The following is a 15,741-nucleotide window of genomic DNA, read 5'->3' on the forward strand; positions in this document are numbered from 1 at the left end:
ATTAAGATGACAGAATAAATGTTTGAATGCTGTGTTCAATTGTTATGTGTTCGTTCCTCTTTGTTAGTCAAGATTTAGTGTAGCTTCGTGGTAATGACATGTCACAGAGTGACTTAACTGTGAATGTTATTTGCTGCAAAGAAATCGAGATCCACAGCTACAGAGCGGAGAGCTATTATCCTCTATTTGAAGGGCTACCCCATCCAGGGGTTTGAATACATCCGGAATCTTCCATTCCCATCAATTTTGAAGAAGTCCCTTGAGAATGGTGTTGGAATGAAATCAGGTGACATACAATTCACACAAATCCCATGTTGTCCGAGCTCCACGGTCACATAACTTGTGAGCCCCGCTGTAGCGTGCTTGGAGCTGGTGTATGCATGGGATGCATCCACGTCCGCGCTAGAGCTGACCTTCCACGACTGATGATGCTTCCTCTTCGTGATAGAATTGTGGCTCGATATGCATGCTTGGTCCCTAAGAAAACACCCCTGAGGTCACACTAACCACTCTTTCGAAATCGGCCTTCTTATTGTCCCATATGCTGGCTTTGGCTTCATCACCGACCTCAGCATTGTTCACCAATATATCAAGCTATCCATGCTCGTCAACCGCAACTTTAATGGCATTTGCCATGTCGTACTCGTTTCATACATTGCAATGTGCGAAGAACATGGTACCTGGTTCTACGTCCTTGTATACCGACTTGCCTAAGTGTCACACCCCAACAAGTTAGGGTGTGACATTTGTTGATATCAAAGCTTAGGTTATGATTAGTTTGGATGTAAATTTTATGGTACATTGTGAGAGATTTTAACTTGTTATACTTTTAGGTGCTAAGGTTATATTTCATTTTGTTAGTGGTCTGCCCTAGGAATCAATCAAGATTGATACTCTAATATTAGTTGTGGATTAGGCTGTGTCGGAAAACCGACCTTCACTATACTTAGGTAGTCATAATGTTTTGCTAGAGACCGCTTATGACTTGTGGGCCAAAAAGGGTTTTGAGCATATTGCTAATGTTTAGTGAACCTACAAGGTCACACACAATAGCGAACTGAGTTAATATTTTCTGTGCGCCGAGATCTACTTAAAATAAGAAGTAGATTTTAATTTATTCTCCTTTTCAACTTATCTACGCGGTCGTGCACGTTATGAGATAACGATTAAACGTACGATTGAAAGTGGATATTTTGGCGGGCCCAAATCGCCCAGCCCCACTTCTTTTAGTTCGCGTAAATAATGAGGCTATATATATATATAGCGTGTGGGTGACAAAAAAAAAAAACCCTAAGAAAATATGAAGAGAATCGTTCTCTGTTCAGAAATCTTTGAGAGAGTCTCGAAGATCAAAGGCGATCAGGAAAAAGAAGTCTAAGATCTTTAGCTAGTACTTGGATCGTTGGAGACTTCCGTTCGTGTGTGTGGATACCGGTAGAGGCGCAACACTTGGGACGCTAATTCAGACACAATCGATTGTCAATTTACCTTTGATCTGCAAAAGGTACGTGTCGAGCTTCTGTTTAGATTTCAATATACGCATGGATCCTATCTAGGGTTTCGGTTTATAAATTCCGCTGCGTTTTTAGCACTTGAGGAACCCAACACATTTTGGGTCCAAGAAATCATGCATTTTGACTCAGAGACGCTTGCCACGCTTCGTAAAAATAATGAAGGCAAGCGAGTTATTGCCTCCGACACTAGAGATATGCCTCAAGGTTCTCGAGGCGCGAATGCAAAAAAGAGACGAGAGGATCGGTATGATAGGAGTCTTGACTCATAGGATGCGAATTACAAATCCCGTCAATCTATCACCCAAGCCAATTTACCTAGAGCTTCTCAAGTAGTGCTGGATTTCATCATCAAATGAAAGAATTAGGTGGAAGTGGAGCCGTTGAGTCCGAAAATGATAGAGAATGTACATTTGTGCGGTTTAGATAAGCGAACCCACCCACGTATGATGGGAAATCAGATCCTCTCTTGGCTGAGCGTTGAATTAGAAAAATAGAGAAGATCTTCAGAGTTGAAAGAGCTCCTAATAATCGAAATATCAACTTTGCCACCCAATATTTGGAAGGCAAAGCTGAATATTGGTGAGAAGGGACTAGACCAACCTTTGGAGACAAAGGTACAATTGTTTTTTGAAAAGATTTCATAGAGGCCTTCGACGATCAATTTTTCCCGAGTCATTCCAAATGAAGATGAGCATTGACTTTATGCATTTATCTCAGGCCAACTCTACGGTTGTGGAGTACACGGGCCGCTACAATCAGTTAAGTAGATTTGCAAAGATCTTATTAATGAGAAAGAGAGAGCCGAACATTTCCAGAGATCCTTACCAAAAAAACATTTCCAGAGAGGGTTTCGACCTAATATCTGTTCTAAACTCGCACCTAGTGTACCGACAACGTACAAAGGTATCATGGAACGAATGATCAGGGTAGAACATGACAATTTGGAGGGTGACACACAAGGTGCTCATTGGGTAAAGAGGCCAAAGTTCACTGACTTTTAATAAAAAAATCCGTGCAAGTGGAAGCAGTAAGCGAAGATGTAGTAACTAACAAGGGAAAACCCAAAATACTCAAGGCCCTTGTAATACACGTGGAAAGTATCAAGGCGGTGAGTGATATTGGAAAATTGGAGTGTGCTTATTATGTGGGAAAGTAAGACCCTTGCGGCGGGATTATTCTACATAAAGGGATACTCCATTTGATAGTAGATCATGCTATCTATAAGGGCAACCGGGACACCTAACATGTAGTTCCATAAGGAGGAATGCTCCTTTAGTTGGTAGACCCCAGGAGAACCGGCAAAGACATAACATGATTAGAGAAGTTTTTGCTACGATGGAAGAGGATGCAGGGGCATCTAACATAGTGGTTGCAAGTAATATTTTTATTGCCTCGCAATATGCTTATGCGTTGTTTGATCCGAGTGCTATGTATTCCTTTATTTCCACCGAATTTGCAAAGAAGCTTGATGGGTTTCTTGAGCCTCTTGAATGTGAATTGCGTGTTGATACTTCTAATGATGATTGCTTGCTTGATGACCGTGTGTTCAAGAAATGTGCGCTCTAGGTTGATAATGTTGAATTGCCTGTAGATCTGATGGAGTTAAATAATACTTTGATGTTATTATAGGGATTGATTGGTTATCTACATATCATGTTATCATTGATTATTTTTAGAGAAAGGTTTCTTTTGACTTCCAAATAAACTCTAAATCTCTTTTTGGGAAGTCATATAAGCATTTTTCCAAGGTTGATCTTAGCCTTGCAAGCGAGGAAACTTTTGAAAAGAGGTTGTTGTGGTTATTTTGTTTGTGTAAAAGACACATGAGATGATATAATAAAGCTGAAAAATTCTCCTGTTGTCAAATAGTTTCTAGTTGTGTATCCTGAGGATTTACTAGGTTTGCTTGTTGATAGAGAGATTGAATTCTACATTGACTTGATCCCCGGTATAGCACCAATCTCATATGGCACTTGCAGAACCAAAAGAATTGAAAACACAACTATAAGAGCTTTTGGATAAAGGTTTCATCATACCCAGTGTATCTTCTTGGGGAACTCTGGTCCTATTTGTGAAAAAGAAAGACAATTGTATGAGGTCTTGTATAGATTACCGAGAACATAACTAGGTGATGATAAAAAAGAAATATCCTTTGATGATCTATTTGATCAAATTTAGGGAGCTCAGGTATTTTTCAAAATTGACTTTCGCTCTAGGTATCATCAGTTGAAGATAAAAACAAATGATGTACCTAAAACTCCTTTCAGAATAAGGTATGACCATTATGAATTTCTTGTCATACCTTTTGGATTAAAGAACGAACCTACCACTTTCATGGATTTAATGAATAAAATATTTAAAGAGTATCTAAAAAGATTTATTATAGTGTTCATTGATGACATTTTGGTGTATTTGAAGAGTTTGGAGGAACATGAGCAGCACTTGAGGGTTGTTCTGCAAACTTTGTGTGAAAAGAAGTTGTTTGCTAAATTTAGTAAATACGACTTCTAGCTTGATCATATAGAATTCTTGGGCATGTAATCTCGAAAGATGGCATTTCGGCCCACATGAAAAATGTTGAAGCAGTTGTTCAATGGATTTTCCCTACTAAGGATGGCATATGCTAGATTTTATACCACTGAGGTTAATAGAGAATTGAACTTACGAGGAGCAACCTATTCGCGTCGTTGATAGGAAGGAACAAATGTTACGATGCCGAACCATTCCATACATGAAGATTCAATGACAAAACGACACTGAGAGAGAGACCATTTGGGAGCTCTAGGAGGAGGTAAGGTGCAAATACCACCATTTGTTTGAAAGTTGAGTTAAGTTCAAATTTCGAGGGCAATATTTCTTTTAAGAAAGGTAAAATGTAATAATGGCTTTTTACTTGGTCAAAATTAGTAGGCAGCAAAAAAAAATTGACTTGTCAAAAGAAAAGTGGATGCTCAATATTATAAAGAAAAAGGAAAGCCGTGAACAAAAATGGGAAAGGAAGGAGAAAAGGAAAAGGAAGGAAGAAGAAAAGGAGAAAAAAAAGATACATAGTTTCTTGCACATATGCTTCGAAAACCTTACCAAGCCGGATTAACTTCGTTCACAGCACCTACTAAGGATTCTAACCCTTTGTTCATCTAATCAGAGTAATTTTAGGATTTGAGCCATAAATTTGGAGTTATGTGAATTTTGAATTGCGGGGTTCGATTAGGAGTTGTTAAGCTGTGGAATTATATGAAAATGATAGTTTAGGGTGCTGTGGAGTTGTGAGATTTGACGGAAATCGATTTGGAGTTACGATTTAGTAGGAGTGAATTATTGAAGCTTCGACCTGCGAGTTGTGCATATCGTATAAAATGAACATTTGCTTTGGGTGAGCGTTTTTGTTAATTCGTAACCTTATTTTAGGCGATTTGTAGTTCAGGTAATGTTTTACTTGATTTTGATATTTTTTTCACTTATTTGATATGATTGCGAGTTTGTCGGCTTGAGTAATCTTTGATGTTTGGTTCTAGGTTTTCCCGAGTGAGTAGCGCTTATCTCTTGTTCGAATTTGTAAACTTATATTTCGAAAATGATATAAATTAGATTTATTATGAGTTATCAAATAACATTTTTGTTGTATAAAATCTATATCAGGCATTTACTACTATTTTGTTATTTGTGAATGACTCGAGAAATGTGTTATGAAAGATTTTTATTTGCTTTGCAAATCTAGCTTATGAAATTAATTCTGAAATGGTTTGAGAAATGTTTTAGGAAATGTATTATGGCTAGGGAATTGAGTTGTGAACTGTTATCTATTTTGGTTTATGAAACCGATTTATGATATGGATTCTAGATTGGTTTTGTGGATTATTGGAGGATGATTGATTGATGCTTATTATTGCTGTGAACCCGATTAGGGCTTTTGGGTATGCATACTGGTTTCAAAATAACCTTTTGGGCCAATCCACTTGCTGATAATAGGTGGAGACCTTGCTAATGGGGAAATCTTCATCGCCTTGTTACCAGGCATGATGTTGTGACCATGGTTGGATATTGAACAATAGGTTGCTTGATGAGTTGGACAATTGACGTGTTATTTAACAGAGATTGACTAATGGATTTGACTATTGATGTTTGATTTGTAATGGCGGATTAAATGAGTATTCTTTTATATGTATAAAAATTTGTTGAAACGAGATAATTCATATTTGATTTGGTACGTATGTTATGTTTTTGGTTTGAATTATGAGTTTTGGTATTATTTTATATATGTTCATAATGGATGCTCGATCTGCTTAGAAGAGATATGTACTACTCATTGGGTTGTCGTTCCTTATACCATTCGTTTTAAAATGTTTTTTAGGTCCTCAACTAGTGACAAGTAGATCGAAAGCATTTGTGTTATTGATAGGAAATTTTGATGGTAGGATTTTTGGGTATCAGCTGTATGTGACCGATACAAGTTTGTTAGGTGTGGTTATTAGTTTGGAGATGTACATATTTTTTCTTTATAGATTATAAAAGCTCTAATGATATAATCAATGTTGGTTTATATATAATATTTGGTCTTTCGAGTGGAAGGACATGCGTGTCATCCCTAATTCTTATTGGAGTCAGGCTGTGACACTAAGTCTTCACGAATATTGGGTATTATGACTTTAGCCCCGAGTTTGGGGATGAAGTCCTAAAATTTCATTTTTAAAAAGTGCTGGTCATTGAATAAATGTCAACGCGGCCGCCAGGGAGAAAGACAGGCATCCTAGTACAGACAATCAATGTAGCCAGGGAGACAAGTGCTCCCGTTGCCATAGTTTGCTCCGATACTAAATTGTTGTGGTCTGGGTAGTGTGTGGGTATTCAGGCTTGGATCACTTGCTCCCAAAAAAGGTATTATGATGAACAAATCAGGACTCACATGCTCCAATTAAACTGCCACAAGACCACCTTTCAATTTTCTTCCCTCTATAATTTTTCACTGATGAGCCAAATGGGGCAAAAGTACACCACAAGTGCCATAACTTGTGTACGGCGATCACTTTGGTGCCATAACTTTTTTTCGGATCACTTTGGTGCCAAGTCGGAGGAAAAGAGATCACTTTGGTGCCAATTTGGCCGGAAATCCGACGTGGTATTTTTTATTCATTTTTTACGCCGACGTGGCTCGTCAGAGGCTGAGTAAGCGTGTACAGTCAGCATTTTTTATTTTAAATAATTTTTTTAGCGTGTACAGTCAGCATTTTTAATTTTAAATAATTTTTTTCTTTTTTTTTCTTTTTTTTTTTTCTTTTCTCCCCTCGCCGGTCGGTTGCCGGTGGCCGGCCGGCCACCGGCGAAGCCCGGAAGGGCTGGGCGAGGGCGGCCTTGCCCATGGCCGGCGAGGGCGGCCGACCCTCGGGGCGACAGGCGAGGCCGGCCCTCGCCGGCGTCGAGCGAGGAAGCCCTCGCCGGCCCGGGCGAGGGTCGCCCTCGCCGGCGTCGGGCGAGGTCGCCCACGCCCGACTCGGGCGAGGGCGACCTCGCCCGCCCGGGCGAGGCTGCCTCGCCGAAACCGGCGAGGTCGCCTCGCCGGATCCGGTGAGGCGACCCTCGCCCGCCCGGGCGAGGCTGCCCTCGCCCGACACCGGCGAGGGTCGCCCTCGCCGGATCCAGCGAGGGCAACCCTCGCCGGTGTCGGGCGAGGGCAGCCTCGCCTGGGCGGGCGAGGTCGCCCTCGCTGAGTCGGGCGTGGCGACCCTCGCCCGACGCCGGCGAGTCGCCCTGCCGAGATCCGGCGAGGGCGACCCTCGCCGGCGTCGAGCGAGGAAGCCTCGCACGGGCGGCGAGGTCGCCTCGCCGAGATCCGGCGTCGGGCGAGGAAGCCCTCGCCGGCGTGCGCGAGGGTCGCCCACGCCCGACTCGGGCGGGCGACCCTCGCCCGCCTGTGCGAGGGCCGCCTCGCCCGACGCCGGCGAGGGTCGCCCTCGCCGAGCCCCTCGCCTGGGCGGGTGAGGGTAGCCCTCGCCCGAATCGGGCGTGGGCGACCCTCGCCCGACGCCGGCGAGGGTCGCCCTCGCCAGATCCGGCGAGGGCCACCCTCGCCTGGGCCGGCGAGGGCCGGCCTCGCCTGTCGCCGGCGAGGGTCGGCCGCCCCTCGCCGGCCATGGGCAAGGCTGCCCTCGCCCAGCCCTTCCCGGGCTTCGCCGGTGGCCGGCCGGCAACCGGCCGGCGAGGGGAGAAAAGAAAAAAAAGAAAAGAAAAGAAAAAAAAAAGGAAAAAAATATTTAAAATTAAAAATGCTGACTGTACATGCTAAAAAAAATTATTTAAAATAAAAAATGCTGACTGTACACGCTGACTCAGCCTCCGGCGAGCCACGTCAGCGTAAAAAAATAAATAAAAAATGCCACGTCGGATTTCCGGCCAAATTGGCACCAAAGTGATCTCTTTTCCTCCGACTTGGCACCAAAGTGATCCGAAAAAAAGTTATGGCACCAAAGTGATCGCCGTACACAAGTTATGGCACTTGTGGTGTACTTTTGCCAGCCAAATGGCTTGCTAGCTTAAAGAGGCCGGGGAGCTAACCGTAGCAGTCTACGGACGAGATTAACCGATTAAAGAAGAAATTCACTTATCAACTATAGGAAATCCGCCTTTCTTTTTGCCTCGAGGCGAGCAAGACTTGATTTGTCAGAGTAGCTAGCTCTTCTTTCTCTTTTCGTGAATCCTCTTAACAAATCCTAGTTAGTTAGCTAGCCACTAGGAGTTATCTAATCAAAAGGCATAAGCGTAGCAGTTAGCTACTTCTAAGGTAGTTCCGTTCTCGTGGGATGAAAATTGGTGGCGGGTCTGACTGCATCTTGCTCTTGAAAAAATTACTTGAATTGAAGGTCACTAGCCTAAATGACCTTGCCATCCTAGACTTCACTAGCCTAAACTCACCTTCTGGCTATCGAGAGAGACCTTCCTTGTGAATGGAGAGAGCGACCGGTAAAGATAGCTATTGCTCCTTGCTATTGCCAAGCCATGCAAGTGTTTGTCATGTTTATGAAAGGGTTCTTTTTTTTTTCTTTTTATGTTTGTCGTTCGTCTGGTGGTTGAAACAGTGTCCCACGTTCAGCTACGTTGATGCGGTTACATATGGTCATTAAGTATTGTGGATGTAGTTGTGTAAATGTGACGACAGCGTTACTCGATCTGCTTATAAAAGGGAACTGAGCTTCCTAGCTTGGCCTGCACAGCCCTAATAAGAGGAGAGATCAGAGAGAGATCAGAGAGAGAGAGGGGGCAAGGATGCAGGCTCTGAGCTCCACTGAGTTGTTCCGTAGAGACTTAAAGGCGCAGCCGGTGCGTCGTCTCTACTCATTGATCTCCAACCATATCAATGTAGGTCATGCTTGGTGGCTTGATAGACGATGATTTCAATTGGCTTTCGCAGGTACTGTTTGAAGAGCATTCAGGAGTGAGAAAGGTGATCTTGAACCGACCTTCCAAGTTGAACGCCCTCACTTTCGAAATGGTGCGTCCCTCTCTTCTTTCTTTGCTTGTTTATATGTCTCCATTAATCATGTATGCCGTCATCTCCTCTGAGCACGCAGGTTTATCAGATGTTTAAGAAGTTGCAAATCTACGAGGACGATCATACTGTCAATTTTGTTATATTGAAGGTAATTACAGGTTGTATTCATGCATGTCCTTTATTCCTATCGATTTTTTCTTCATCAAATTGCTTACGCCAAAAAAAAAAATGTAAATGACTGGAGTTCCTTAACTATCCACTTTAATCAATCTTCATATCGAAATGTTTATAATCAATATTTAAAATATATGAGTAAATTAACATAGAGATGACCATTACTTCACTGTAACAAAACCAACACAGTTTTGATGGCATGTCTGATAGACATTCCAGGATTAGAAAGTCGTGTTGTTTAACACATAAAAGATATGAGCAAGGGTTGTGTTGTTTCACATATAATGGCATGAATTTTGATAGAAATATTTGAAACGATGTGTGCACTTGAAGAGAGGCCTTGTATTGTGATATCTAAGACTCCGTTTATTTCGCGGGAAATGATTGATTTGGAAAATATTTTTCTAAAAACGATTGCTTGTGTTGATTACAAAAATGAATGAACGATAAATGTTTTTATCGTCCACGAAACTGTTTAGACATAAATTGTTGTTGATAATGAGAACATAATCCATTGGCTAATTACTTCAAGTTGTACAGGTGATAGTTTTTAGAAAAATATTTTCCAAATAATTCATTTTTCACGAAACAAACGGAGCCTAAATATGCAATTTTTTGGGAATTGAAAGGGTGTAAATTGCGAAGCGCATAATTAGAAGAAAAAAAGTTTGGAAACACCCTCTTGTGTTTTACGTTCTTGTGCAGTGTTTAGATTTAATTTAGGCTCTACTTGTTTCGTAGAAAATGATTAATCTGAAATGGTTTTCCTAAAAAAGATCACTTGAAATGATCAGTCGATGGAAAATGTTTGCATTATTAACGATAATTTATGTCTAAACATTTTTGTTAATAACAAAAATATTTTTTGTTCAACTATATTCGTAAACGATACAAGCGATCGTGTATTAAAAATAATTTTCCAAATAGTTTATTTTCCGTGAAATAAACGGAGCCTTAAGTTAACTTAATTGTGGACATGAGCGTTCGTTGCACGCCCACATTCTTTGAGATATGCATTTGGTGAATGTTATCATTTATGTTATGCTTCGCCTCTTCCTAAAATATTCATTAGGGAAACGGAAAAGCATTTTGCGCTGGGGGTGATGTTATCGGAAATATGTGCTCCATCTTAACAGGTGATCAAATTCGGATCTGCTCTCTTTTAATTTTATTTCATATAACTGTAAGTCGTGATAAATGCAAGGGAATCATACATACATGCTGAGTTCTAATAAAGAACATATGGAATTTGGCAAAAGGACACTACAAGTGCCATAAGTTGTGTACAGAGATCACTTTGTTGCCATAACTTTTTTTCGGATCACTTTGGTGCCAAGTCGGAAGAAAAGAGATCACTTAAGTGTCAACTCAGGTAAGTTTGGCCGGAAATCCGATGTGGCATTTTTTATTAATTTCTGACGTCGACGTGGCTCACCGGAGGATGAGTCAGCGTGTACAGTCAGCATTTTTTATTTTAAATAACTTTTTTCCTTTTTTTTTCCTTTTTTTTCCTCTTATTTCCTTTTTCCTTTCTTTTCTTTTTTTTTCTTTTCTCCCCTCGCCGGCCCGTTGCCGGTGGCCGACCCGTTGCCGGTGGCCGGCCCGGCCATTGACGAAGCCCGGGAAGGGCTGGGCGAGGGCGGCCTTGCCCATGGCCGGCGAGGGGCGGCCTCGCCTGTTGCCGGTGAGGGTCGCCTCGCCCGTTGCCGGTGAGGGTCGCCTCGCCCAGATCTGGCAAGGCCGCCCCTCGCCGGCCATGGGCAAGGCCGCCCTCGCCCAGCCCTTCCCAGGCTTTGCCGATGGCCGGGCCGGCCACCGGCAACGGGCCGGCGAGGGGAGAAAAGAAAAAAAGAAAAGAAAGGAAAAAGGAAAGAAGAGGAAAAAAAAAAGAAAAAAAGGAAAAAAAATATTTAAAATAAAAAAAATGCTTATTGTACACGCTGACTTATCCTCCGGCGAGCCACGTTGGCGTCAGAAATTAATAAAAAATGCAACGTCGAATTTCCGGCCAAACTTACCGGAGTTGGCACTTAAGTGATCTCTTTTCCTCCGACTTGGCACCAAAGTGATCAGAAAAAAGGTTATGGCACCAAAGTGATCTCCGTACACAACTTATGACACTTGTAGTGTCCTTTTGTCAGACAAAAAGCCCAAGGTGCAAGCATATGTACTTTATTTAGAAAGAGCAACAATATATCATTTTATTTGACATTTAGTATGGTTACGACATCCTGCTTTAGACATCTTTTTGTTTCATTCCCAAACCTTTTGATTGGTACTTGGCTTTATCTGTCATTAGTTGTATATTGGCTAAACTAAGACGGACCAAATCATTCATTTCTCTTAACGAATTTATGGGAGGGAGAGGATATATGTTGCAATAACAAACCGTAGAGTCTCTTGCACATTATCCTAGTAGTAAAGATTCAAAGTACTTAACCTCAATGAGTTCAAGAGAAGCCTCCCAGAGATTTGACATCCGGTAAAGTATAAGCTAAAAATTATGTTAATTTATAAGTTATAAATATAAAAAATTATGTTAATTTATAAGTTATAAATATATTGTTGGTATGTTTCCTGACAATTTAACCTTTTGGAACAAATGGTTTATCTTGAACCTAATTTTAGTTTTATGAACACAGTGGGAGCCCCCGAAGTTAGAGTTAGTCGGATCAGAAACGGTGGATATGCTATTCAAAGCAATGGAGGATGAGGACGATTGGAATTGTCTGCAGCTTCCTGCACGGTCCTCCAACTTGCTTGACCACTCGAGATCGAAGCTCTGAACAAACTTATATTTAGTGTTTAATTAGGATGAATGCAATTGGACTGTCATATATGTTTCTATTTATTTATCTATTTATGTATGGGGCCACTTATTTAAACAACCAATATGAACGTGGTACACTATTAAGTAAGTTAAGTTTAGTATTCCTAAGTCCTAATATTTCTCTTTCACGAGTGCACTAGTACATGCTATATACGAGTAATTACTAATTCATCATCACAAAAGACAATCATAGCAAGCAATCTCACTCAACCATCTTACGTCTAATTTGAGTAACAATATGTATTTTGGTGCACTTTGAAGAAGTCAACGAAGAGCTGAATATTTCCAACTTTGATCCCTTTATTGATGGATATTTATTTGGTACACCGACGGTGATAAAAAAATAAAAACATCATTACACAAGTACGATTCATATGCCGACATGCAAACGATTTTTAATTTTAGTAACTGTTTACGTAATTCCATTAATAACTGAGAGCTTTCATTTCGTGATTGTTTGCGTAAAAGAAATTTTACACTATGGCGTATCTCATATGAATCTTGGGAAAAATGCCAAAAAAGTCCTAAACCTTTTGCATTAGTGTCAATTTAGTCCAAAACCTTTTTTTGGTGTCAATTCAGTCCTAAATCTTTTGCATTGGTGTCAATTTAGTCTTAAACTTTTTTTTGGTGTCAATTCAGTCCTAAACCTTTTTAAACTGGTGTTAATTCAGTCCTAAACTTTTTATTTTTGTGCTAATTTAGTCATTCCGGCCAATTTTGATCGGAATTTGTCAATGTGGACGCCTACGGCTAGTCACCGACGCCGACATGGACAACTTTAATAATATTTTATATTTTTTTGAATTTTTATTTTTTTCCTTTTTTTTCTTTTTTTTCACTTTTTTTTGGTCTCTCCCTCCTTCCTCTGGCTGGTCGCCGGTCCGGCGAGCTCGACCTCGCCGGCCACTGGCGAGGGCGGCTTCGCCCGGCGAGGGCGAGCCTCGCCGGAGGCCGCGGCAAGGGCGAGCCTCGCCATGGTCCGGCGAGGCCCGACCTCGCCGGATCTGGCGAGGTCGCTGGGCGAGGCTCGACCTTGCCGGCCACTGGCGAGGGCGGCCTCGCCCAGCGACCTCGTCATATCCGGCGAGGCTCACCCTCGCCGTGGCCTCCGGAGAGGGCTCGAGCCTTGCCCAACCAAGGTGAGGCTCGCCCTCGCTAGTGGCCGGCGAGATCGAGCTCGCTGGCCTCTGGCCGGTCGCCGGACCGGCGACCGGCCAGAGGACGGAGGGAGAGACCAAAAAAAAAAGTGGAAAACAAAAGAAAAAAAAGGAAAAAAATAAAAATTCAAAAAAATATTAAATTATTATTAAAGTTGTCGACGTCGGCGCCGGTGACCGGCCGGCAGGCGTCCACGTCGGCAAATTCCGGTCAAAATTGGCCGAAAGGACTAAATTGGCACAAAAACAAAAGGTTTAGGACTGAATTGGCACTAATTTAAAAGGTTTAGGACTGAATTGGCACAAAAAAAAGGTTTATGACTAAATTGGCACAAATGCAAAAGGTTTAGGACTGAATTAGCACAAAAAAAAAGGTTTAGGACTAAATTGGCACTAATTGAAAAGGTTTAGGACTTTTTTGGCACTTTTCCCCTATGAATCCTTATTTAATTTTCTTGTAAACTCTGACAGAAATAGCTTCAACAAAAAATAGATAAAAAATTTATTTTTCCAATTTGATGAAAGAGTCAAACCATTTCCTAGCCTCAAGGTCTTCTTATTATATAGACGCTCATTGTTTAAAAATAAAAACATAATCAGATGAAAAACCTATTATAAATAAGTTTAAGAAATATAGCGCACTCAATCTTTCATAACACAGACATGTTGCAAATGCATATCAATAGACTAATACATTCACATGTATAAGAGGGAAATTGGGAAACTTTTATGCCTCGAGTATTTTGGAAGATAAACTATGCACTTTAGGAGCTATATTATGATGGGAAAAAGTGGTAACTTTGACGATATAAAGATACTAACATTGAGAATCCGGTTTAGCTTAATAAATAATATGATTTTATATTTGCCACGTGTACTTGAATTGAAAATATAGCGCATCTCCCGGGCCAATATTAATAAGTAACCGTGATTTTACAATGTCCTACACTTTAACCCGTATAATTCACACTAAACCACTCTCTCGAAGTTGATGATGCTTTGTCTTCGTGATAGAATCATTGAGCCGCATGCTATTGCTTGGTCCCTAACCCGTATAATTCACACTAACCGCTCTCTCGAAGTTGGCCTCCTCATTGTCCAATATGTTGGCTTTGGCTTCATCGCCGACCGCAGCATTGTTCATAATTATATCAAGCTTTCCATGCTCGTTAACAGCATTGTTAAGGGCATTTTCAATGTCGGACTCGCTTGATTCATAGCAATGTGCCAAGAATGCGGTCGCTGGTCCTAGGTTCTTGCACACCGACTTCCCTAAGTCTTCACGATTATACCCAAAGTTTACTCAGTATCTTGTCATAAGCCTCTTACAATGTTTAAAGAGCTCATGAAGAATATTAAAAGCACTCCCAAGAACTTCCGAAGTGTACACTATCATTTCGGGAAAAGTGTCAAAAAAGTCCTAAACCTTTGGCATCGGTGCCAATTTAGTCCTAAATCATTTTTTGGTGCCAATTTAGCCATAAACCTTTTGTATTAGTGCTAATTTAGTCCTAAACCTTTTTTTGGTGCCAATTCAGTCCTTAACATTTTGCATTGGTGCCAATTCAGTCCTAAATCTTTTGTCTTCGTGCTAATTCAGTCCTTCCGGTCAATTTTGGCCGGATTTTGCTGACGTGGATGCTGGCCGGTTGCCAGCTGGTCACCATTGGATCTTTCTTTGTCGTTGATAAGAGATTTCTCCATGAAAAATACGAATGGAAGTTTGATGAGGGGGAAAGAGAAGGAGTCTTCGACTTGCAACAGATAGCAAAGGACTTATTCGATCACATAGTTTGGGTTCCTAGAATATGACTCCCTTGGGACTTTCTATTTGATTGTACCCAATGCATTGGGATTTCCCTATTGGGCCATGCATACAATTTCGATCCAAACCTTTAAACACGTCGTGAGATAGCATTACATCTGCCCCCATGCGATAATTTTAGCCTTCATTGAGTTGATAATGCGTCAATGTTGTCAACTTGCCAACTCGTTAATTTTGACCTTTCAAAAGCTCGACATTATGTAGATTGGATCTCCAGAAGGATAGAAGCTCAAGAGTTGTATGGACTCGGGGAGAGGCAGTGCCCCCTTGGCCGCCCATGCACCAGTTACGGGATTGAGAAGTTCGTTTATATTCTCGTGGTTTAATCTTTCAACTATCAGATTTTACATATTTCAATTTTAGTAATATAGTTAGAAGGTTTTTTTATTATATCGTTCTAATTTCATCAGATCTCTTCGAAAAGACACTCAAAATGTTTCCCTTAGTAAATAAGGTTATATTTTAGGCTTTTGGGCCAGAACATGATTTCGGCGAGCTCAAGTCTAATTTCATTAGGTTGCCCAAGGCCGGCAAGCTAATTTCATTATATTGTTCTAATTTCATTAAATCGACTGAGGTTGGCAAGCTCGAGTCTCGCCAGATCGGCGAGCGACAAGCTCACCGACCATCCCTCGCCAGTGGTTGCTCGCCGGTGACTGGCCGATGAAGAAGGAAAAAGAAAAGGAAGGAAAAGAAAAAGGAAAAAATATAATTACAATAATAATTAAAAATTCGATTTTTTCAAAAGATAAAAA

General features: G+C 41.2%; 1 protein-coding gene and 1 pseudogene across 1 annotated transcript; one reads left to right on the forward strand and one right to left on the reverse strand.

The window, feature by feature from the left end:
- Positions 1-125: 125 nt before the first annotated feature.
- Positions 126-15,094, reverse strand: LOC115692701 (secoisolariciresinol dehydrogenase-like; annotated as a pseudogene).
- Positions 8,598-10,389, forward strand: LOC115668475 (probable 3-hydroxyisobutyryl-CoA hydrolase 3). The gene is made up of 4 exons (XM_056306678.1): positions 8,598-8,825; positions 8,917-8,997; positions 9,077-9,155; positions 10,244-10,389. The coding sequence occupies exons 1-4, from the start codon at positions 8,772-8,774 to the stop codon at positions 10,273-10,275; spliced, it is 246 nt and encodes an 81-aa protein (XP_056162653.1). The 5' UTR covers positions 8,598-8,771; the 3' UTR covers positions 10,276-10,389.
- Positions 15,095-15,741: the final 647 nt, after the last annotated feature.

This window comes from Syzygium oleosum, unplaced genomic scaffold (genome assembly GCF_021117445.2).
Source record: "Syzygium oleosum isolate NSW1041296 unplaced genomic scaffold, Sole_v2.1 Sole_v2.46, whole genome shotgun sequence".
Lineage (NCBI taxonomy): Eukaryota > Viridiplantae > Streptophyta > Magnoliopsida > Myrtales > Myrtaceae > Syzygium > Syzygium oleosum.

What these genes read in the sequence shown, in the direction of transcription:
- LOC115668475 (XM_056306678.1), top strand. Translation starts at nt 8,772, where the DNA reads ATGCAGGCTCTGAGCTCCACTGAGTTGTTCCGTAGAGACTTAAAGGCG. An exon ending in ACGCCCTCACTTTCGAAATG is followed by an intron (nt 8,998 to 9,076) that starts GTGCGTCCCTCT and finishes CTGAGCACGCAG; the next exon opens with GTTTATCAGATGTTTAAGAA. An exon ending in TATATTGAAGGTAATTACAG is followed by an intron (nt 9,156 to 10,243) that starts GTTGTATTCATG and finishes AATATTCATTAG; the next exon opens with GGAAACGGAAAAGCATTTTG.